General features: G+C 31.6%; 1 protein-coding gene across 1 annotated transcript in view; it reads right to left on the bottom strand.

The window, feature by feature from the left end:
* LOC126887030 (uncharacterized) overlaps positions 1 to 26,643 on the bottom strand; it is a 560,578-nt gene that overhangs the window by 417,871 nt on the left and 116,064 nt on the right. Inside the window, exons 4-5 of the mRNA XM_050654335.1 lie at positions 17,289 to 17,575; positions 10,725 to 10,926 (exon numbers count right to left, since the gene is read on the bottom strand). Of these exons, the coding sequence (XP_050510292.1) occupies positions 10,725 to 10,926; positions 17,289 to 17,575 (489 nt within the window). The remainder of the gene's footprint in view (positions 1 to 10,724; positions 10,927 to 17,288; positions 17,576 to 26,643) is intronic.

Genomic DNA, 26,643 nt, shown 5'->3' with positions numbered 1-26,643 from the left:
TACGTTTTGACTTAATTTGTTTTAAAATGAATCGTGACGCATGGGAAAAGTTATAGCGAAACAATACTAAAGAAATATCTAAAATAGTAAAAGAAATTAGCGGGATCCGTTAATCCGTTCACGAAAAAATCAACTATGAAAATGAGCATAAATTTTCTATATCCCTAACTTATGCCTCGCAGTATATTACGTATGGGATGTCTACAAGTTTCTTTACGCAAACATTCCTATTTTGCAAATATTTAATAGAAAATAAATGGTCACAAAAATTACCCTTATTAAAATACACGATTATTTATTATCTACTTTTTGTTGGGACCAATCATTTTCCTTTCTGTAAATAAAGATCAGTTTCTTATTAATCTAAAACTATTTTCTTTTGGCATCTTATGCAAATTTACTATTCATTTTTAAATGCAAATCCCAGCTCCAGTTTAGTTTACTAAAAATAGAACTACCCTACGTCTTAAAAAGTCGTAAAAATTACAAGAGTCGTAAAAATTAATTAGTTCATATCAGCCCTAGACAAATGATAGAGAAACGAAAATTATGTCATGCTTAATAATTATGAAACCTCAACTTATTTACCCAAATCCTCCGAATTATATTTTGCATAGACTTTACTGGATACATTTTTTAGTGTACACCACCGTGAAAACAGATGGCTGAAAGGTAAGACCTTTTTTGGCGGCTAGAAAGATAAAATGTTGGGTGGTGAATAGTGTTGTAGTACGACTAGAGGGACCACAAAGTAGTATCACTCTCTCTCTCTTGTCGTACCACTAGTGGTACTACAAATCAGAGCGTGAATGCCCCGTATTAAAATTTGTATTTAGCAGTCAAGCACAGTAACATGTGTCTCAATGGACAGCTCAAAATAAAATGATTTGGAATTTTTATGACTTTCTTTTATTAAAAAAGGCATTTAAGGGTCACTTAGAAAAAACATCTGGTAGTACCAATCTGCTAGTTCACTCGAAAATACAATACAAACGTATTGCTGTATATTTGTTGGTATTTCTTTAAAATTCAAAACTAACCATTGGGTTATTAGACCTGGATCCTGCGTACCAAAAAAAGTTGATTAATAGCAAGCCGAAAATTTGTTAATAGCTTAACGGTGCCTAGTCGGACAAACTTAGATGTACGGGAACACTGGAACGGTGGAAGTTTTAATTGTGGAACAGTTTAATAATTTGGAACGTCAGATTACGAAAACGTCCCATGTATTTTGTCGGACATAACATCCAATTGATTTGTTACCCTTTCATTAAACTCTCATGCAAAAATGAGGCTGATATTACTAACCAACATGATTCCTGTCATTTGACATGTTATTCATGTTCCACTCATTAAAATGCCCAGTTGGTGATAAACACCAGTCTGATTTTTGCATGAGAGTTTAATGAAATAGTAACAAATCAATTGGAAGTTCTATCCGACAAAATACATAGAACGTTTACGTAGTCTGACGTTCCAAATTTTTAACCGGTTCCACAATTAAAACTTCCCCTGTTCCAGTGTTCCCATACATCAAAGTTTGTCTGACTAGACACCGTTAAGCTATTAACAAATTTTCAGCTTGCTATTAATTAACTTTTTTTTGGTACGCGGGATCCAGGTCTATATGCTTTTACCTACATTTATCTACAATTTAAATTTCTTTCGGAGACAGGCTACAAATGTTGGGTTTAAATTTTTTAAAAATTAATGTATAAAAACTTGTTTTTTACAGCGTATTGTACTTTTCCCATTTTTCACCAAAGGTATACTTGTACCCTCTGCACGCGTATCAACGAAATATGCATTAATAGTATGGTATAACTTATAACTAGACCCAAACCAGTGTTGCCAATCGGCGGATAATTATCCGATTTGCGTACCTTTTGGAGAGTTGTCGTATCTTCTTCATACCTTTAAATAAATCGGATTTTTGCGGATATTTTGCAGTGTATCTACCATCGACTAAAACTTTCTCATCCATATATTCCCAACACCAACAACACATTAATTTTGTTTGGTTCCACCCAAATTTTTATAAATAGCCTATACTGGATGAATGTTAGTGACATCCGATACTTTTCATCTTTTGACAAAGGGGACATGTGCCGATTCTTTTGTTTAGAATTTAAATGCACAAGTGCATCCACTTAAGGCATACTAATCCAATTCAAATTTCAAAAACAGTGTGAAAGGCACTTATGGAATAAAATTATTTGTGTCCTTGTTTTAAAGAATTTAAAAGCGCTGGGACCCGTCGATTTTAATATATATAAATGTGCATTTTTTAAATATAAATTTAAATCTACAGGGTGATTGACGCAAGCCTGGCAGAGTCCATATATTTTATTTTTATTGGAACACCCTATATATTTTTATTTTTTTTTTAAAAGCTGCTTAACAACCAATTTGAACGAAATATAATTAACAATAATACAGGGTGAAATTTTGAAATTAGAAAGTATGGAAACTACTTATGGAATAAAATTGTTTGTGTAATTATTTTAGAAAATTATTAAAAAATGATGTGACTCGTTAACTTTTAAATTCAAATGGGCGCTTTATAAACATAGATTTAAATATACAGAGTGCGTCACGAAAGTCTAGCATAGTCCATGATCTTTAGTTTTAATGAATCACCCAGTATATTTTTGTGTTATTAGAAGCTAATGTTATACCTAATTATATTTATGATTTTTTTGAGGAATGTAATGGTCTATGCAGAAAAGAACTTTCCGGCACAGAAACGTCACTTTTCTGCACACTACTGTCAGTTATTCTGTGAGAAAATATTAATTTTGTTAACATAAAATTGTGCAGAAAAATGCATTTGGAATAGTGGTTGTAGAAAAATATACTTATTTGAAACTAGTAATATCTAGATATCTACCAATTAACTCAAAAATCCTTCAAATTTTTTGCCTATAAAAATTATTTAGTCGGGCATTAACGTTGAACGCACCACGGGTATTATGGATAATAACTTTGATACCTTAATAACTACAAGACTGTCAAATACATTTCTATTGTTTTAGTTGTAATAAATCTTTAGCGGTTAAAAGAGCGTAGGCGCAAAATTTCGGACCAATAATCTTTAAACTTATTCATTTTTTTCGAATCCTGAGAAAACTAATCAATATTTTTGAAAAATTTGAACGCAGAATGAAAGATTACATTATTATCGAGGGCTGAAAGGCCCTTAGAATAAACACAATGCTTCTTTTGAATGAGATATTTGAAATTAAAAATCACACTCAATATTCTCTTTTCCTTTTACCCCTGTAACCTATTAGAATAAAAATTATAGAAGTCTTCAGATACTTTCGGCCCTCGGTAATATTGTAATCTTTCATTCTGAGTTTAAATTTTTAAATAATACTTAGCTGTCTCAGTACTCGAAAAAATAATGCATTTTAAAAGCATTGACCAGAAATTTTGCGCCTATGCTATTAATTTAGCTGTAATTTATTTTGTATTGATTTATTTATTATTTATTTTTCCAGTACCTAGTTTTAGGTAGTTATTACGTTTTAATAAAATAATATTTAAAAGTGTTTTTTTTTACTTAAATAATTATAATAAATTAATATAGCCATCCAAATAATGAAATATTTAGATTTATTTATTTATTTAGAATTTAACACTTACGATAATACAAAGTACGAATAATATAATAATAGTAAGTAAATAGTATTTACATACATGAATTAGGTAATCAGCTAGGATACGAGATTTTCATCTATAAACGAAAATGTTTAAACTTTGAAATAGAGAATCCAGTAGATTAAAGGGCCGGTTGCGGTTGTTCGAACGCTAATCAGAAATGGAATCAACTGATCATTATCAAATATTTAATTACTGTCAATGTCAACTTTGATTGGGTTGCTGAAAACATAATTGATTACAATTATGAGATTAGATTAATTAATCAATTATCTTAATAATTGTTACATTAATTGATAATTAAATATTAATTAATCAATCAATTATGGTAATTATCATAATGATAATTGATTACAATCAACTGATTGGCGTACGAACAACGGATTTTGTTATTTGATGGTTGTTAAGGGGACTAAAAGAATAACATTGGCAACATTGATTTTAATAACAGAATAATTTTTCACCTAGCGTACCTTTTCGTGACAAATCGGATATTTTTCGAGCGATTATCGGATAATCTAGAGAAATGCGATTGGCAACACTGACCCAAACCCAGACATCCAAAGTGAAAGTTTACCTCCAACACCAAATTGTTCTATATGGTCCACATAATGTTAAGAAAAAAGTCACACACACCATTTTGAGCGTCGGGTTTGGGGGGAGAGGGGGAAGAAATCGGTAAATTCGGAGATTTTTACGTTTTTCGTCAATATTTCTAAAACTATGCGGTTTCTAAAGGATTCTACATACAATTTAAAACAAAAAGGTCCTATACATATTTGTTATAAAATCAACGGTTCCAGAGTTACGGAGGGTGAAAAGTGGAAGTTTTCGATACTTTTTATATTGTTTGGGAAATTTATAATATTATTACTGATGAAAGAAATTTTCTTTAACAGGATTGTGTTTTGTAAATAAAATTTGCTATTTCAGTGGCATGTTAGTGATAGGACCATGAAGAAACGTCAACCTCACCACCCAAAATCATCATCAATTGCCCAAAAAATATAAAAAATATCGAAAACCTCCACTTTTCACTCTCCGTAACTCTGGAAGCGTTGATTATATAACAATTATATATCGGACCTTTTTTGTTTTAAATTTTATGTAGAACAATTATGTATAGAACATTGTTTACGCTAAAGTATGGTTTTAGAAATATTGACGAAAAACGTAAAAAATATACTAATTTACCGATTTCTCCCCAATCTCCCCTCCAACCCGGACGCTCAAAATGGTGTAACCTTTTTACTGCACAATATGTGGACCGTATAGAACAATTTGGTGTTGGAGGAAGACTCTTTCTTTGGATGTTTGGGTTAGGCCTTTTTTTGACCAGTTATACTATACTACCTCCGTAACTTTGGAACCGTTCATTTTAGAAGGATTATGCAATGGGTCTTTTTTATTTTAAATTGAATGTAGAACATTTTTGTATAAAAGGTTGTTCATGCTAAATCGCATAGTTTTAAAAATATTGACGAAAAACGTAAAAAACTACGAATTTACCGATTTCTCCCCCCTCTTCCCTTCAAACCCGACGCTCAAAATGGTGTGACTTTTTTCTGAACATTATGTGGACCATATAGAACAATTTGGTGTTGGATGATAACTTTCACTTTATTTGTCTGGTTTATGCCATTATTTGGATCAATTGTATCATACTATAAGACGCTATAAGCTTTCTTAATAATTATTATCCTAACTGGCGCGCTTATTGGGTTTTATTTGTGTCTGCGGTTTAAATATCATATCAGCCAATACATTTCCGTTTATTGAAATTTGTCAAAAAAATTTTTTTGGACCTTGGGATTGGGGGATTTCCCCTACCCCTCCCCCTCCCCCACCCATTACTCCCCCCCCCCCGTTGATCCGCCACTGAACAAATAAACACGTTGCGTAATATTCAAACTTTTCAAACTGTTTGAAGATGTTTGAATTCAAGTCAAACCTAAAGATATCGAAATCAAGTCAAGTCAAACTTTTTTATACAAAAAGTTTGATTTTCAAGTCAAGTCAAGTTTGTTGAGTAAAATCAAACTAGTTTGACTTGATGCATCTCTAATTCTTATGCATCTTAATTATTGTCGTTATTATAGCGACCATAAATTTTTAATTAATAATTCAATTGTTGTTAAACAGTTCAATCAATTTCTATCGGCTTCTGGAATTGTAATCTATATGAAAAGGGCTTTTACATTACCAAGTTATTTAATTATTGATTAACGATTACTTATCTAAAATTTTAGTTGAAAATTAAAGATTTTGTTGGAAAAATCCGCTTTTTCCGGGGAAAGTTTTCGTCGAAATGAATCGAGAAAAACACGTCTCTATGCAGAATTTAATTGCGGTGAATTTTTATGTGAGTATTTTTGGTATAAAGTTAAAATTTTTGGAGTTATATAGCAAAAATTGAAAAAAAAAACACGATTTTAGGGCGCCATTTTGTTTATAAAAAAAGTAGCACACTATCTGCGGACTTTGCATACCTATATTATTAATACATACAATAATAAGATTCGATTCCAGCAATAAAATTGCTGGTAAATAACTTTTCATTGTATTTTGCTAATTATCCCAGAGTATTTAGCGAACCGACATAATATGAAATTATATTGTGAAATTACATTTTGTAGGTATATTTTGAAACATATTCATATCTCGATAAAAAATTTTTTATCGAAAAAATACTACGAGGCAAAAAAGGTTAAAATTTCCATCAAAGGTTTAACTAATGGTACCACAATAATAATTTAATTGGAACGTACACACATTTTGGACGTTTAAGGGAACAAATCCCACATACTATTTTATGTAAACATATCAAAAAAGAAGCCACGTCACGGTAAAAACTGGCTTATCGAAAAAATACTAAGAGGCAATAAAGTTTTAGAAACATTGCGTTTAACTAACGGTTTCACAGTAATAATTTAATTGGAACGTACACAAAAGTTTGGGGGGTTTAAGGGAACTAAACCACCACAAAATTTTTATGGGATGTACAAATTTCACTGTTATTATACTTTTCGATCTCTAATACTTTTCGATATATTGGAAAAAATCTATTTTCATTTTGTAACTTCAAAGGGCTGTAACTTTTTTATGTGAACATTAAATTTTGTACCAAGGTAAGTTAGGTTCAATATTCAGTTCAATTTATGACCTACATTTTTGTTACACTCTTACTTAAGGCTGTTTTATCAGTTGAAGCACATTGCAATGTTAAGTGGGCGTATCACTTACTTTCGTAGACTGCTTACGTCAGACACACGTGACTCCCTACTTGAAATTGATTGGAAGTAGGGAGTGCGACCGACAATTCGATCTTTACTCAGTGGCGCCGGCGGACAAGTATTTTAATGACAACAAAATGCATTATTCTCCATTCAAATTAGTTTTGTCGGGAATACCTTGTTAGATTGATTTTATCGTGGATAATATTTTAAAAAGAATTATCACATTTTTGTCACATAGTTTGGCCTAGGTCAAACTAGTTTATCCTGATATAATAAAGATTCACACTTCAGGATAAACTAGTACGGCCTTCTTCTTCTTCTTGTAGTGCCTATCCGTTTCGGATGTTGGCGGCCATCATGGCAATCTCTACTTTTCACACTGCTGCTCTGAAAAGATTTGTAGTGGTTGTGTTGAACCACGTACGTAGATTTTTCAGCCAGGAAATCCTTCGCCTAGTACGGCCTAGCCTACACTAATTTAGCCGAGTCGAAAGTAATTTGACGAACATGTAAGGACTTTTACATGCGGGGAATTCCCAAATTACGTCCTTTATAATCCAAGGATGGTACTAAAAGTAAGAAATTTGACCTAGGCTGTCTGTCCGTCGGTCCGTCCGACCGCGAATATAACTGCTCCGTCACTATACTAGGTAGAATGACAAATAAGGTGTCAAATGAAAGCTTATAATCCAAGGATGGTACCAAAGGTGAGAAATTTGAGCTAGGCTGTCTGTCCGTCGGTCCGTCCGACCGCGAAAATAACTGCTCCGTCACTATACCAGGTAGAATGAAAAATGAGGTGTCAAATAAATGCTTTTAATCCGAAGATGTTATTAAAGGTGAGAAATCTTAGCGAGGCTGTCTGTCCGTCTTTCCGTCCGATCGCGAATGTAATTCTTCCGTCAATATACCAGATATAATGACAAATGAGGTGTCAAATGAAAGCTTAGAATCCAAGGCTGGTACTAAAGGTGAGAAAGGACCCCGCAGAAACCTTATGGGAAATGGCTCTCTCTCAAATGCTCTGATACTTTGGATTCTGGTAGTCCTTGATATGTAGAACAAAAGACTTCATGGGCGCGTAGCTCCAAAAAATTATAGTTCTGAGATATAAGCCTCTGAAGTTATAGGTACAGTGAGGACGTTTGAGTTGAAATAAATTCATTTTCTCGAGAATGGGAGACTCTGGAGATAAATTACGAATCAGCTCGATTTTTATTTTTAAATAATAATTTTTTGGCGTATATATCATACTAGTGACGTCATCTATCTGGGCGTGATGACGCAATCGGTGATTTTTTTAAATAGGAATAGGGGTCGTGATAGCTCATTTGAAAGGTAATTTAATTCTCTATTCACTAATGTAAACATTAACATAATTATTTATACAGGGTGGCCAAAACTTTTTTTAATTAAATTAATTGAGACAAAAAGAAGAATGTATATAATTTATTGATTTCGAAATACATTTTACTGCTGTCAGAAAACAGAAAAAAATGGTAATTTGAAAAATAAACATTGCCTTTCGCTTAAATTAAATGTCCAAACTGCTAAGAGGTAGGTGGGTGGCAGCTTTAATATTGAATTTAAGCAAAAAACAATATTTATTTATCAAATAAACATTTTTTTCTGTTTTCTGACAGCAGTAAAATGTATTTCGAATTAAATAAATTATATACATTCTTCTTTTTGTCTCAATTAATTTAATTAAAAAAAATTGGGCACCCTGTATAAATGATTATGTTGATGTTTATATTAGTGAACAGAGAATTAAATAGCCTTTCAAATGAACTATCACACGACCCCTATTCCTATTTAAAAATATCATCGATTGCGTCATCACGCCCAGATGGATGACGTCACTAGTATGATATATATGCCAAAAATTATAATTTAAAAATAAAAATTGACCTGATTCGTAATTTATCTCCAGAGTCGCCCATTCTCGAGAAAATGAATTTATTCCAACTCAAACGTCCTCTCTATACCTATATCTTCAGAGGCTTATATCTTAGAACTATGATTTTTTGGAGCTACGCGTCCATGGAGTCTTTTGTTCTACACATCAAGAATTACCACAATCCTAAGTTTCAGAGCATTTGACAGAGAGCCATTTCCCATAAAGTTTCTGCGGGGTCCTTTGTTCTAGGACTTCCGGTTCTAGACGCTCACTTCAGGCCAAACTAGTTTGGGCTTTAGTAACATTCTTGGATTATAAGCTTTTATTTGACACCTCATTTTTCATTCTACCTGGTATAGTGACAGAGCAGTTATATTCGCGGTCGGACGGACCGACAGACAGACAGCATAGGTCAATTTTGTCACTTTTAGTACCATCCTTGGATTATAAGCTTTCATTTGACACCTCATTTGTCATTCTACCTGGTATAGTGACGGAGCAGTTATACTCGCGGTCGGACAGACCGACAGACAGACAGCCTAGGTCAAATTCCTAACTTTTAGTACCATCCTTGGATTATAAGCTTTCATTTAACACCTTGCTGAAAAATCTACGTACGTGGTTCAACACAACCACTAAAAGTCTTTTCAGAGCAGCAGTGAGAAAAGTAGGAGATTGCCATGATGATCGCCAATATCCGAAACGGATAGGCACTAGAAGAAGAATAAGAAGAAGGCCGTACTAGTTTATCCTGAAGTGTGAATCTTTATTATATCAGGATAAACTAGTTTGGCCTAGGCTGAACTAGTTTGGCCTGAAGTGTGTTTATTTATATCAGGATAAACTAGTTTAGCCTACGCGTGATATGATAAACTAGTTTGACCTAGGTCATACTAGTTTATCCTAGGCGGTTAGGACAAAGTAGTTTGGCCTAGGCCAAACTAGTTTGTCCCGAAATCGGGTTTGGCCGGTAACATATACATTATTTTAATATATTTATAGGTTGCAGTTACATAAAAAAAGTATCCAATTGATGAATAAAACACAAATCGTGGATAGTAGTATCTTATGTCTTATTTTAAAACACCCTGGGACTCATTTCTTATCTTGTCAACTTATATCCCTAAACTAATGTAATACTTAAAAATACGCGTAAACTAAAGAACTTGTAACTTATACCACTAAACTAATTAATATATTATGTACTTAAAATACCCGTAAACTAAATAAGTTTAATGTTTTCAAAATAACTAAGAATACTGTAAACTGTAAACACTAAGCAAGTTGATGAAGAAAATACAAGAATGAATAACTGGAAATGGATTCTAATAATTCAAGCGAACTGACCGACTGACCGTACGTTCATGAGATTTGTCATCACGAAGGCGATAACGATGAAACTAAGCGCCAATGCTGCGTAACTCGTTTCATTATTAGATTTCAATATTTTTAGCAAATTTTCTTCAAAGTTGGAACACGCTTTTCTCGATTATTACTGGACACAGAAAGGTGAAAAAAAATCAACGATTACAGAAAAAAAAAAAACTCTTTCAAGTGATGGGAGTAAAAAGTTTGGTTATAATAGAACGTTAAACATTATAATCTAATTTTTCAACAGAATTTTCAAAAAAATAAAAAAAGTAAAACCATCATTTTAAAGGCAACATAATTTCGAACAACGTGTCCAAATTTCGAGACATTCTGTCGGTAAATAACAGAGAAAACACTGTCCCTAGGTTTTGGTGCACCGATAAAACAGCCTTAAGAAAAATCCGCTCCTATACTTTCAAAAGACTTTAATCGAAAATATAATAGAACGTTTTTTGTTTTAAAATATACATATTTTGAAATTTGCTGTAAAAAATTAAAATATTTTTGTTGTATGTAATGAAATAAAAAACAGTAATGGTGAATAAATAACTTACACTTATGAAGTTTCCAAAGGGCATGACCAGTTGTACTTTTGTAGTGGAGAAATAATTTTTTTGGAATTATGTAATTTTCATCATCTAGCTCCATGTACGTAGTTAAACCATCTTTTTTACCCCTGTATATAAGTAATCTTAACAGATTACGGAATTTCTGGATAACGAAATGTTTCCAATTATTTTCGTCCAGAGGATTGTCCTAGAATAGTTTTATGTTATTAATATACAATGCTAGTCAAAAGTTCGTTCCCCCTCTCGTATCTTTTGAACGGTTATACTTATAATATTAAAATTTGGAGGAAGGAAATAAACGGACGTAGGCTTCTTACCTTAACTAATCATAACAGTTGACGTAACAGTGACAGATGACTTTACAGCACCACTGTGACAGATGTTTTTAAATTGGACCTTATGGCAAGTGATATCTCGCTTGAATGGTACCTATTCAAAATATCTATTCAGTCATACTAGTTTTGTTTAAGTTTAAACTCATTTTGACAAATTAAATAGATATAAAATTGTATTTTCGAATTTAACTAATAAAAAATCAAACTTCTGTTTTTAACAGAAAAATTTATTTAACAAAAAAACCATAGGCAGACATTTGAATTTTTATTAACTAAATGCGAAACTACAATGTTATATTTATTAATTTACACCAAAATGAAAATCAATTTAGACCCAAAAAACTATTTTGAATACCTTTCAAACGAGGTATCACTTGCCATAAGGTCCCATTTAAAATCATCGGTCACAGTGGCTCTGTAACGCCATCTGTCACTATTGCGTCACCTGTTATGACTAGTTGAGAGGACAGGGGAGGAATGCGCCGATTTTTGCTTTTTTGGAATGCACCTGAGCTACGTTAAGCTGGGGGCCTGAATGCGCCGACCAAACTCAGAGGGTCGCTAATCCCTGGGCATGACTGCGCCACCACCCGTCATGTTGTATATTTTAATGTCTTCCTTTTATTTTTTTATATAACTACATATTTTTATATACTATTTTAGGTAGGAATAAGCTACAATTTAAGTTTAAAACTAAATTTATTTAACGTTATCACAATAAAAAAAAAATTACACAAATTTTGTTTTTGTTGCTTGGTAAAAAAATTCTTCTAAAATTTAATTTTATCTGACTCATTCATATTGAGAATTCAGAAATATAGTACATATACATTTTAAAGTAGATAACTTTAAAATGAAATGCCAATATTTACGTGTTGCGTTCCTGGAACATTATTGAAATATAGTTCATTCGATTATACAGGGTGTTTCATTGGGAAAGTAACATACGGTAACTGTAGAAAGAGGACACTCAGTCTCAAAAATACCATACTTAATGGGTCTTACTTCATTAATAACATAGATACTGGGTGTTTTATCTATTTTGCCATTTTCTTATTTGGTTCACAACTTTTTAACTACCCTGTATATTTATTTGATATTTGGCAAGCAAATATTCTTTAAGGTGTATAATCAATTAATTTATTTACAATTGTAAAAACTCCAAAGCCGGATGAAAAAATATTGGAAAAATATTCCGACCCCAAAAACAACACCCTGTACATTATATTTTTTAAAAATAGATTCTGCATTTGAAAAGAGGATAAAAAACTAAATTTAGTGGTATACTTTTAATTTTCGGCAAAATGATTTTTCTGGTCAAATTTTGAATTTGAATTCACAAATTATGCGAATTGCAAGAGCCCGAAGCAGAAAAAATTGAAATACGACTTACAACTTGTTAAACGCACCGTATATTTATTTTATATTTACCGCCGAATATTCTTTAAAGTGTCCAATCAATTAATTTATTTACAATTAAAAAAATCCATGGCTGGATTTAAAAATATGTGAAAAATCTGCCGACACAAAAAACACCCTACACAGTAAATTTTTTTAAAATGGATTTTGCATTTGAAAAAGGATGGAAAACTAAAAGTGGTACACTTTTAATTTTCGGCAAAATGATTTTTCTGGTAAAATTTTGAATTTGAATTCTGAAATTATGTGAATTACGAGAGCTCGAAGTCAAAAAAATTAAAATGAGACTTAATTTTAATTAATACCATTATTTAATCTAAATTGGTAAAATTTTAACATTTCTGTGTTTTTTATTATGGCGACAAATCATTCATAACAAATATTCACCTTTAATTAACGAATAAATAATAAAGAGTCCACAAAAAATGCACAACTTTATGTCATCAAACTATCTTAAAAATGAAAAACAAAACAGAAAAGTTTTTTGAAAAATATTTGATCAAAACCATAGTAATTGTTCAAAATGGCCACCACCTTGTTAAAGGCAAAGTCTTGCTCTTTTTGGTATTTGTCTGACTGATTTCCAAAATTCTTCATTTCTTGGAAGGCGTCTGGAATCCGGTCAGGAAGTTCTTACTTCCCTACTATTTATTTCCTCGTTATAAACTTTGGATTTTAGAGATCTAAAAGTTATTTTTCTGCAGTTTTTTTCTGTTTTTATTTTTAATAAAGTTATGTATTTTTTGGACTGTTTATTTATTACCTACCTATTCATTAATTAAAGGTGAATATTTGTTATGAATTATTTGTCGCCATAATAAAAAAACACTGAAATATTAACATTTTACCAGTTTAGATTAAAAAATGGTATTAATTAAATTTAAGTCACATTTTAATTTTTTTGACTTCGAGCTCTCGCAATTCACATAATTTCAGAATTTAAATTCAAAATTTTACCAGAAAAATTATTTTGCCGAAAATTAGAAGTGTACCACTAAATTTAGTTTTTAATCCCCTTTTTAAACGCAAAATCCATTTAAAAAAATTATTGTACAGGGTGTTTTTTGGGTCGGAACATTTTTCCAATATTTTTTAACCCAGCCCTGGATTTTTTATGATTGTAAATAAATTAATTGATTGGACACTTTAAACACGAAAGAGACACTTTGGACACGAAAAACTGTAGCGACTATAGAATGATAAGCCTTATGAGCCACACCTTGAAAATCTTTCTACGTATCATCCACAGTAGAATCAGAGATAAATGTGAACAAGACCAGGATGAAACACAATTTGGCTTCAGAAATGGACTGGGAACCCGGGACGCACTCTTTGCACTAAATGTGTTATTGCAGAAATGCCGAGATCAAAGGAAAGACGTCTTTGCTGTATTTATTGACTATGAGAAGGCCGTTGATCGAGTACATCACAAATTAATTAAAATATTAAAGGATAAAAGAGTTGATAGTCAAGATGTGCGAATCATAGAAAAATTATACTGGCGTCAAACAGCGACAGCTTGCATAAATGGAAAATCAACAGAAATATGCAAAATACAAAGAGGTGTCAGACAGGGTTGTATACTGTCCCCACTGTTGTTCAATTTGTATTCAGATAGAATATTTAAGGAAGCGCTGCATAATTTGGAATGGGGTGTGAAGGTTAATGGAATTCTGATAAATACAATCAGATATGCAGACGATACAGTTATTTTAAGTGATGATATGAATGGATTACAACACCTTTTAAATTCCATTGACACAGTGGGAAGAGAGCTTGGCCTAAATATAAACTGTTCAAAAACAAAATACATGGTATTTAGCCGTTTGGCCCATCAAGATTCACGTTTATATGTTGATGGTCATATAATTCAAAGAGTACCCAGTTTTAAATATCTTGGTTGCCATATTACTGAACAACTAGATCCAGATAAAGAGATAAAATGTAGAATCGAGATAGCCCGCACGACATTTTTAAAAATGAGGTCATTCTTCTGTAATGATACCTTGCAACTTCAACTTCTAAAGCGCATGATTAAATGCTACATTTGGTCAGTCCTCTTGTATGGTGTCGAAGCATGGACATTAAAAATATCCACCGTTAACCGTTTGGAGGCCTTTGAAATGTGGCTGCACAGACGTATTCTGAAAATACCATGGACGGCTATGCTGACAAATGTGGCAGTCCTCAAGAGAGCAAATGCTACCCGCGAGCTGCTTGATAACATCAAATATAGAAAGATGGACTATTTTGGACACGTAGTAAGGGGAGACCGGTATAATATTCTTCAACTTATTATGATGGGTAAAATCGAAGGAAGCAGAGGAATTGGTAGAAAGCAGGCCTCTTGGTTGAAGAATATCCGGGAGTGGACAGGAATAAAGAAGGCAGAACACCTATTTAGAATAGCTCGAGTCAGAGACAGTTTCGCCATGTTAATCGCCAACGTCAAGGGGACTTGATATGGCACGTTAAGAAGAAGGACACTTTAAAGAATATTCGATGTTAAATATAAAATAAATATACAGTGTGTATAACAAGTTGTAAGTCGTATTTCATTTTTTTTTCTGCTTCGAGCTCTCGCAATTTGCATAATTTCTGAATCCAAATTCAAAATTTGACCAGAAAAATCATTTTGCCGAAAATTCAAAGTATACCGCTAAATTTAGTTTTTTATCCTCTTTTCAAATGCAGAATCTATTTTAAAAAAATTTAATGTACAGGGTGTTGTTTTTGGGTTGGAATATTTTTCCAATATCTTTTAATCCGGACCTGGATGTTTTGCAATTGTAAATAAATTAATTGATTGTACATCTTAAAGAATATTTGCGTGCCAAATATCAAATAAATATACAGTGTGGTTAAAAAGTTATGAACCAAATAAGAAAATGGCAAAATAGATAAAACACCCAGTATCTCTGTTATTAATGAAGTAAGACTCATTAAGTATGGTGTTTTTTAAACTGCCTAAGTGTCCTTTTTCCACAGTTAACGTATGTTACTTTCCCAATGAAACACCCTGTGTAAAATTAACTGTAACTTAAGAATATTCTTAATGTTGTTCTGAAGCTATCTCCTTGTGGCATTTTTGTAATCAACTATCCTAAATTGGAAATAAGCCACAATTTAACTAAAAAAATATGATCTTATTAACGTTTTGATATGATCTTATTCACGATCTCGTTGTCAAAATACAAAATATTAATAAATTAAACAAAAATGTTGTTGCTTAGTAAAAAATTCTTCTAATAGAGAATTTAATTTAATCTGACTCATTTATATCGACAATTCAGACATATATTATACATTTTAAAGTAGAAGAATTTATACATACAGTTTTATTCATGAAATAATCTTAGCGAAGTAGATACACTAGAGCGCTTAAAATTGCCGATTTGTGTTGTCCTAGTGACAATTTGACATTAGTTACAGAACTAGTTCATTATAGTTCATTTTCTTTAATGTGATAGTTGTCAAAACTAGGAAACTAGTTGTAATTAAACAAAAACGAAATACTTAAAAATTATCTCCAGTATAATAATGTAGGTAGAATATTCCCGGTGTAATAATAATCTGATTTTGACAAAATTAAACACGTGATAAAAAACCTTACTACACGACTGGAAATTAAAATCATTCAGAAATAATCAAAAAAATAATACATAACCTAAAATTATGTTAGATAAAAACTAAGCAATAGATAATATTTGAACTGATTTGAAATTTCAATTAGTGGTGTACAAAAATAAGAATAATAAATATAGTTTTAACCTTTTTCATATTTGATTATTATGGTAGGAGAGCCCAAGCGGGGATTTTTGCAGTTACTCCAGCGCGTCAGATTATTACATGGGGAGAAACCTTGTACCCTGAAAATGTACCTCTACCATATTGTCTGTTAATACAGGGGAGTTCGTTAAGGGGGGGTCTAAAACAAAAATCTATCCTTAGAAAAACTCGAAATCGTCAAATTAAGATAAAGTTAAGTTAAGTACATGCAAAACAATGTATATTTCAAAAATCTGACGATTTGAGCGGGGTGTAAGGAAATGGGTGAGTCCCAAAGTTTCACAAGAAAAAAGCGAATATTTCTCGAAATTAATGAGAGATCGAAAAACTAAAAAATACTTACTCAATATTTTTCAGAAAGCTATCGAATGGTACCAAACACAACTTCCCACGGAGAGGGATGGGGGATAAATTTAATATTTTAAATACGAATCCCGCGATATTTCGCGAAATGAACATCAGATCGAAAACTGAAAAATACACTTATTCAATATTTTTGAAGAATCTATCGAATGGCACCAAACAAGACCCCCCACGGAGGTGGGGTGGGGGGATACTTTAAAATATTAAATGGTAGCCCCCATTTTTTATTGCAGATTTGGATTCCTTACGTAAAAATAAGTAACTTTTTTTCAGAATTTCAGAAAAGACATTTTTTCAAATTATGGATAGATGGCGCTATAATCTAAAGAAACGATTGTTGTAAATGGAAAATTAAATTAAAAATGGAAAGTCCCCACTAAAATGGGAAACTTAACTTAAATTTTTTTGGTTTTAGGACCTACTCTTCACAACCCAATAGGTCCCCATAACGCTCGAGTACCTGCAAATTTGGCATCCTTGCCTCCCCTATTATTATCTCTGGAAGATAAATAGGCGTGCCAGTTTTCGTTTTCCTATTTGAAATTAATAATAATACATACATAGCCATATATTTGAGTAAATTTCAAATTGTCATAGTTTAATATTAACTATACTAAAAAAACATCACACAAACATTCTTTACCTCTAAAGGATTATGATTTGTGCGACAGGAACCCACAGCATATGTTTTTAAAGGTACAGGAATTTGATTTGTTGAGCATTTTCGATAAGCTGACAATTGTCCACTGTTTCCTCCAAGCATTATCCAGTAACAATTTGACGTTATTGATGATTCGCATAAAAAAATATGACTTTCATATTTTGCTTTTACTGAGAATGCAATAGACATATTGTCGTCTATATCGTCCACTTCCTTATAATAATAGGTTCGGCCATATTTAGATTGTTGTGTTATTATTGTAGGAAAACCTTAAAAATAAAACAATTTTTTAGATGACAAATTGTTAACAAAATGCAATATCATGATACTTTTATTATACAGGTTAGGTATTACCAGAGAACTGCAGTTCTCGCCAGTGGCGCACACCTACACACCCCTACACGCGACACTATATGTATATACACGAAATTTTTGATTTTTTAAATCTGACTAAATTGAAAATTGGGTCGACTACCATCTTTAAGTCCAGGAAAAGACTCACCCACTCATATGTCAACCATTCATTTTGGTACAAGGGTTTTGAATTTACGTCCCTTCCTATTTAGGGTCTGTTTTTCGTTCTAGTCCCCAAAACTCCCAAAAATTTCAAAAATTTAAGGCCAACTTTTGCGGCTTCTAATAGTAATGATCATTACGGTTAAATCGGTTATACCATTTAAAAGTTATCGAGCCCAGAAATCTGACTCAATTTCTATTTAAAAAAGTGAAAATGTTTGTGGATATGTATGTATGTATAGTCCGTCCGCTATAACTTTTCCCATGCGTCACGACTTATTTTCAAACAAATAAGGTCAAAACCTAAAGTGAAACGTACGCCGATGTGTGTAGTGTATAGTATACTATACTGTATACAAAAGGTATATACGCATCGACGTTCGGTTCACTTTAGGTTTTGATTTAATTTGAAAATAAATCGTAGCGCATGTAGTACCTATAGTATAGTTGATCCAAAAGATGGCATAACCCAAAAATCCAAAGCGAAAGTTATCCTTTAACACCAAATTGTTCTATATGGTCCACACAATGTCCAGAAAAAAGTCACACCATTTTGAGCGTCGGGTTTGGGGGGTGGGGGAGAGGGGGAGAAATCGATAAATTCGTAGTTTTTTACGTTTTTCGTCAATATTTCTAAAACTATGCGGTTTAGCAGGGTCTAGGACGTTTCATCGCCGCCGTTTCGATGCCGCCAGTTCGATGCCGGCCGATTCATCGCCAGTCAATTAATCCCTATCTGATATATTTCCGAATTTTCGGCAGTTACAATTATTAGTTATTTTTAGTATTAATTAATAGTTCTAGGAAATACGAGATATGACGGCGATTAAATGGACTGGCGATGAACCGGCGGCATCGAAACGTCCCATTCCGGTTTAGCATTAACAACCCTATATACAAAATTGTTCTACATTAAATTTTGAAATAAAAATGGCTCCATGCATAATATTTCTGAAATAAATGGTTCCAAAGTTACCGAGGTAGTATAATACAGTGATGAACGTGCTAATAATCGGCAAAATAGCGCAAAAGATTGAAAACATATTAAATTGTGAGATAAAAAGAAATGAAACTAGTCGAGCTGGGATATTTAGCGATATTAATCTATACATTTAAATTATATTGATTGTTTCCCACCTTTACACGTATCAGAGGAGTATATTTATCAACTAAAACTGTCACTGTGACAGTAGCATTTCTCAAACTCGTCCGATACGTCTAAAGGTGGGAAACAATCAATATAATGTCAATCTATAAGTTACTATCGCTAAATTTAACACCTCCACTAGGTTCGTCTCTTTTTATCTCACAACTTAATATGTTTTCCATCTTTTGCGCTATTTTGCCGGTTATTAGTGCGCTCATCACTGTATAACTGGTATAAAAAAGACTTAACCCAAACATCCAAAGTAAAAGTTTTCCTCTAACACCAAATTGTTCTGTATGGTCCACATATTGTTCAGTAAAAAGTTGGTAGGTTTTTTGTGTTTTTCGTCAATATTTCTAAAACTATGCTTTAGCGTAAACCACGTTATATACAAAAATGTTCTACAAGAAATTTAAAACAAAAAATGTTCGATACATAATTGTTATAAAATCAACGGTTCCAGAGTTACGGAGGGTGAAAAGTCAAGGTTTTCGATACTTTTTATATCTATTGGGCAATGTATGTATGGTATAATTATACCAAAAACCCAGACATCCAAAGTGAAAGTTATGTTCAGAAAAAAGTCACACCATTTTGAGCGTCGGATTTGGGGGGGGGAGAGAGGGGGGAGAAATCGGTAAATATAAAAGGTATCTAAAACCTCCACTTTTCACCCTCCCTAAATCTGGAACCGTTGATTTTATAACAATTATGTATAGAACCTTTTTTGTTTTAAATTTTATGTAGAACATTTTTCTATAGAACATTATTTACGGTAAAGCATAGTTTTAGAAATATTGACGATAAACGTAAAAAAAACTACTAATTTACCGATTTCTCCCCCATTTCCCCCCCAAACCGGAAGCTCAAAATGGTGTAACTTTTTACTGAACAATATGTGGACCATATAGAACGATTTGGTGTTAAAAGGAAAACTTTTACTTTGGATGTCTGGGTTAGGCCTTTTTTGGACCGATTATACTATACTACCTCCGTAATTTTGGAACCGTTCATTTAGAGGGTTATTCATGGGGTCTTTTTTATTTCAAATGTAATGTAGAACAATTTTGTATAGAAGGTTGTTCATGCTAAACCGCATAGTTTTAGAAATATTGACGAAAAACGTAAAAAACTACGAATTTACCGATTTCTCCCCCCTCTCCCCCCAAACCCGACGCTCAAAATGGTGTGACTTTTTTTTTGTTTTGATTCTGGCCTTGGTTTAGAACCTTTAGCCACGTAACTACATAAAGTATGTGGACCAAATAGAACAATTTGGTGTTGGAGGATAACTTTCACTTTAGATGTCTGGGTTTGGGTCTAACTATACCATACTAATGGGAAAAGTTAGAGAGGACGGACTATATGTATGTATGTATGTATGTATGTATGTATGTATGTATGTATGTGTGTGGAAAAGTTAAACCGATCTGAATTTTTTTTCTGTGCTTGAAGAGGGGGTCAGGGCCGATTCAAAACCGGTGTAGTTTGTGACTTTTGACCACCCATAAGCCAGCTATAGGACTTGGTAGGTACAAAACGGCATATTTTTTGGGGGTTTATATCTTCGGTTCAAGAAGAGATAGGAGAACCGCAAGTACACCAGATCAATAGTGCTGAGTTAAGTTTTCAAATGGTGTCAAAGCCGTCAGCATCAGACATACACACGGCTTAGTATAGCCGAAAAACTGAAAAACTATAGGTATGTACTTTGAAAATTTTGGTTTTTCGACAATTACTCAAAATTTCAACATACGAATTTCGCCAATAACTGAGAGTTTATAGAAGGACTTTAGGCGAATCTAACGGTGTATACTTTATATCCGGGAAAATTCGAATTTTTAAGTTATAGGCTTCATAAGTATGATCAAATTTATTTCTTAGGGAAAAAACGGTTTTTCAAGCTTAATAATTCCTGTAATAGCTCCAATCATACTTGACCTTAGATGCATCAGATACTGCTTGTCAATATGTTTCAAACTCATGTTTGGTGATCAAAATCGGTTAAGCCGTTTAAAAGGTATTGAGCTACAAAAGTATAATCCAATTAACGATTATTCCCGTAATGGTTTATGTAGTTGTAGTGGTTACGACGATAAATTTGATCTGGCAACGGGCAATCCTAGTTCATTTACCGGCTATTCCAATATTTTTTTTTTCAATCTATTTCGAATGAAAAAAAAATCTAGTGTACATTCGGTGGACACTAGATCATTTGGAAGATAATGCGACAAAGGCGACCATTTATAAAGCTTAACGTGTAATCGCGAAACATTGCATTCAACTTCAAACATTTAGTTTATAAATAACTTTGAAAAACTCCTGGTACAAGAATAAAAAACCGCTAAACGCCGTAAAAATTAGTGCATGCAATATTCCAGCTACAAAAGATCTGATATTACGTGGCGCGAAAATGTATTTTCATTTTTATACAAAACAAAATTCCAGTTTTATTTTAAAAGATTTTTCCATAATATTTGCTAAATTTAAAGTAAACGCGCCTCAAAAGGGTTTCAAAAGTCAAACTGTATCAAAGTTACTCTTTTGTGGCGCGTTTTACTTCAGCAAATGTTATGGAAAAATCTTTTAAAATAAAACTAGAATTTTGTTTTGTATCAAAATGAAAATACATTTTTGCGCCACGTACCTAATATTCATATCAGATCTTTTGTAGCCAAACATGCGCCACTCATTTCTATGGCGTTTAGCGGCTTTTTATTCTTGTTAAATTAAAATTAATTTAAAAAAAACTTTAAAAAAAAATTTAAAAAACAACCGAAAAAAAAGGTAACACCGTCTCTAGGATAGGCAAAAAACTGTAAAATGTTTGGGGTTTGCTTGGTAAAAATTTTTTGTAACGCCATATGTTTTTAAGATAAAGGACGTTGAAAAAAAAATACATATTTTTTACAATTTGGCAAAATCGACAAATCTTTCATTCTGCGTTTAAATTAATTTTTCAAAAATACTTATACGTAACCAAAAATATTGTGCGCTTTTTTTATATTGAGATTTTCATTTGTTAAATTTGCAATTTTTAAAGATTTTTAATTTTGCAGCTTAGGATATTGATTTTAGAGAAAAACTTTTTAATAGAAAGTTGTAGTAAATTAAAAAACCTACAATTTGAGCTATGGTAAGTTTAATTTCGTTTATTGGTTATTGCAACACAGCCTTTAAAATGTCCAAAATAGCCGTTTTTTACAATTGCATTATTTATTGTACAAATAATTTTTTTATATTTTTTAAAGTTTTAAAATGAAGATCTTTCAATTCCAAACACAAAAAAAGGTGTAAAGCCAGATTAACGAATTTGTTGCTTATATATTATAAATTGTTTATCCCAAGAGGTCAAATGTCGAAGGCTATAACTTTTTGAAAAAAAAATCGTAGAGAGTTGGTGAAACATCCAATCTCCTTCTAAAGAGTTATATTTTCATATTCTGATATAAATAAATGCGTAAAACATTTTTAAACCTCTAATTTTTGAGTTTGAAAATAAGGGGACAAATTTCGTTATAAACATTTAGAGCTGAAGCGGCCCTGTACATCCTATGAGCTTTTAATTTACAGATAAAGTTGCTGAAGACGAAACGAAGATTTATAAAAAAATAAAAAATTTCTACGACCAACTGAAGCCGAGATAATTTTTGGGTTTGAAAATAAGGGGGCAAATTTCGTTATAAACATTTAGAGCTGAAGCGGCCCTGACCACCCTATGAGTTTCTAACTTACAGATTAAAGTTGCTGAAGACCAAACGAAGATTTATAAAAAAATAAAAATTTTTTTCAACCAACTGAAGCCGAGATAATTGTTTTTTTTTCTTCAATCGTAGTGCCTTTATTTATAACAAGAAATTATTTTACAGTCATTGACTAAAGAAAGACTTATATTATCTTAAAATAAAAATTATTATAAAATATAAGCACATTTAATTATTAAAAATTATTTTTAAAATCGGTGCTTTTGCGAGCGGCCGAATTTTGCAAATCGCCCGGCTCGCTCCAAATCCGCGCACAAAGAAATAGCTATTTGTATAACAAGGGAGGAAAGTGCTATTTTTCCTCCCGAGAACAGTAATCATTCAAGGGAGGAAAAGGCACTTTACTCCCATGTTATACATAAGGTTTTTCCACCTTCCTCAAATAACAGGTCATTTTTTCATTTTTACTTAATTTATTTATGTAACTAACCAACAAAATTTATTAAAACGAAAACTAACAAGTACGTAGAATATAACTGCCAACTGCCAAATATAAGTCAAATTATTAATGTAAACATTGTTAAATCAAACTAACAATTTACTGTTTTTTACCATTCTGCAAAATACGGAGTGTTTTAGAAATAAACATTAAAATGTATAGATACTTACGTAAAAATGTAAGATATTGTACAGGGCTTCAATAAGTTATATTTCATGAATGAAATACCATGACGTCACTTTTACTTTTCCTCCCTAGGGAGGAAAAGTAAAAGTGACATCATGGTATTTCGTTCATGAAATATAACTTATTAAACCCCTGTAGAATCTCTATTTTCTATTACGTAAGTATCTATACATTTTAAGGTTTATTTAAAAACAATCTGTATTTTGCAGTATGGTAAAAAACAGTAAATTGTTATTCTAACTTAACAATGTTTACATTAATAATTTGACTTGTATTTGACAGTTGACAGTTATATTGTACCTACTTGTTAGTTTTAGTTCTAATAAATTTTGTTGGTTAGTTAGATAAATAAATTAAGTAAAAATGAAAAAATGACTGGTTATCTCGGGAGGAAAAGTAGCACTTTCCTCCCTGCTTATACAAATAACTATATATTGTATAATAAGAATATTATACAATATAAAATTTTTCTTCTTGTAGTGACTATCCTTTTTGGATGTTCGACAACATTAAAAACGGATATTCACTACAAGAAGAAAAAGTTTTATATTGTATAATAAGAAGTAACATTATTATTATTATATTTATATAACAATGAGAAAATTAAAAATATAGTTATATATTTCATATATATGTATCATTTTTATAATATTATTTCTTCAGAAATGAGATTTCACATATAAAAGTTTATCAAGAAAAACAAATACAGAGGTAAACAGACTGTATATTATAATGGTAATATTATTAAATTGTTTTCTGTCAAAATTTAATACAAGTTACGTAGAAATTTTCCGAGCGTTCGGATTTGAAGCGAGCCATGCAAAAGCGATTTGCAAAATTCGGCCGCTCGCAAAAGCACCGATTTTAAAAATAATTTTTAATAATTAAATGTAATTATTTTTTATAATATTTTTTTTAAGATAATATAAGTCTTTGTTTAGTCAATAACTGTAAAATAATTTCTTAATTGTTATAAATAAAGGTACTACGATTTAAGAAAAAAAAAACAATTATCTCGGCTTCAGTTGGTTGTAAAAATTTTTTATTTTTTTATAAATCTTCGTTTCGTCTTCAGAAACTTTAATCTGTGAGTTAGAAACTTATAGGATGTACAGGTCCGCTTCAGTTCTAAATGTTTATAACGAAATTTGCCCCCTTATTTTCAAACCCAAAAATTATCTCGGCTTCAGTTGGTCGTAGAATTTTTTTATTTTCTTATAAATCTTCATTTGGTCTTCAGCAAAAATAATCTGTAAGTTAAAAACTCATAGGATGTACAGGGCCGCTTCAGCTCTAAATGTTTATAACGATATTTGCCCCCTTATTATCAAACCCAAAAATTAGAGGTTTAAAAATGTTTTACGCATTTATTTACATCAGAATATGAAAATATAAATCTTTAGAAGGACATTAGATGTTTCACCAACTCTCTACGATTTTTTTTTCAAAAAGTTATAGCCTTCGACATTTGACCTCTTGGGATAAACAATTTATAATATCTGAGCAACAAATTCGTTAATCTGGCTTTACAATTTTTTTTATGTTTAGAATTGAAAGGTCTTCATTATAAAGCTTTAAAAAATAATAAAATATGATTTGTACAATAAATAATGCAATTGTAAAAAACGGCCATTTTGGACCTTTCGCAGGCTGTTTTGCAATAACCAATAAACGAAATTAAACTTACCATAGTTCAAATTGTAGGTTTTTTAATTTACTACAACTTTCTATAAAAAAGTTTTTCTCTAAAATCAATATCCTAAGCTGCAAAATTAAAAATCTTTAAAAATTGCAAATTTAACAAATGAAAATCGCAATATGAAAAGAAGCGCACAATATTTTTGGTTACATTTTAGTAGAAGTTATTCCTGGCATCGTCCTTTACAACACCTGATAGGTTTCAAAAATTCCTGAATTATATCACGTTTTTTCACCCACAGCCTGGGGTATTAACAGTTTCCTCATAATTCGAACATATATTTAAACCGCATTTAAAAAGCACTAGACCGAAATTTTGTGCCTACGCTCTTTAAAAGTATTGAAGTATTATACATTTTCTAAATCAGTATTTCAAGTGCTTTTAAATGAGGTATCACATGATGTACTTTCCCATTTAAAAAAATCAAAGTTACGAATGTCACCCGAAGAGGTATCGCGTAAAGTTCGAAACATTGATGCTATAATATACTATGATTATTTTATATAATAATAAAATAATATATATATAAGAATTTAAATCTGATTATAGCCGTAATTTTTCTTGATACATATTATGTAAGTAATACTAGTATTGTGTTATTATCTACTTATTTCATTTATGTCATTTATTTCTTCTCCGTGGATTTTTTTAATGGAATGCATTTGTATATCATGACCAGTTGTGGTAGTACCTATTGGGACCGTGCAAGTTCGGAAAAGCGACACCTGGTTTCATAGCTCGGCAACATTTTTCGGACTTTTAATTATATTGGCCAATCATATTGGTCCTGGTTACTGGACAATTATTGTCAAGGCCATAGCCCAAAAAAATTATAAGAAGAAAAAGTAATATGTATTAAGGTTATGTTATTAAAAGGTAAACAATTGTATGTAGTAAATAAAATTTATTATTAAAATGCACTACTGCAAGCAAAATACAATTAATTAAATTTACTTTTATACAGGGTGTTTCATTAATAATTGTCCATATTTTATAGTAACTGGAGAAACCCTAGCACAAAATACGAAGATTTAACCTAAAACACTTAAATAAAATGTGGTTCCTTACTGAGTTACAGGGTGTTTTATCTAAAAATTTAAAAACTATTTTTGCTCAGCATTTTAAAACTATTGGACGTATCATTTTCATACTCGGCAGGAAGTATAGGTACTGTACAAACTACTAGATTATGCTAAAAAAACGTTTCTGGCTGTTTCCAGAGGCGTACGACGGGGGAAAGTGAATGGTTGACCCTTTCCAAATTGTAGGCCACTGGCGGAATTGCTATTTTAGTTTAATTTTTGGATTCTCCAATATTTTCTATGAAAATGATATCCTCTTCATTCGTAAAGATAAAGTCATTAGTATGCGAGATCTTTGAAGTTAAAAATGAAACGATACGGTTATTTTGATTAATGTAGTGTATTTCTACATTTTTAATTTCAAATATCTCGAAAACTAATCATTTTATCGTTACGAATGAAGAGTATATTATTTTCGTAAAAAGTATTGGAAAACCAAAAAATTACACTAAAATAGCAATTTCGTCAGTGGCGTAGAATTTGGGAAGGGTCAACCAGCAACTA

The sequence above is a fragment of the Diabrotica virgifera genome, chromosome 6 (assembly GCF_917563875.1).
Source record: "Diabrotica virgifera virgifera chromosome 6, PGI_DIABVI_V3a".
In the NCBI taxonomy this organism is placed as follows: Eukaryota; Metazoa; Arthropoda; class Insecta; order Coleoptera; family Chrysomelidae; genus Diabrotica; species Diabrotica virgifera.
The sequence above is the reverse complement of the archived record's forward strand: the minus strand, read 5'-3'. Positions and strand labels throughout refer to the sequence as shown.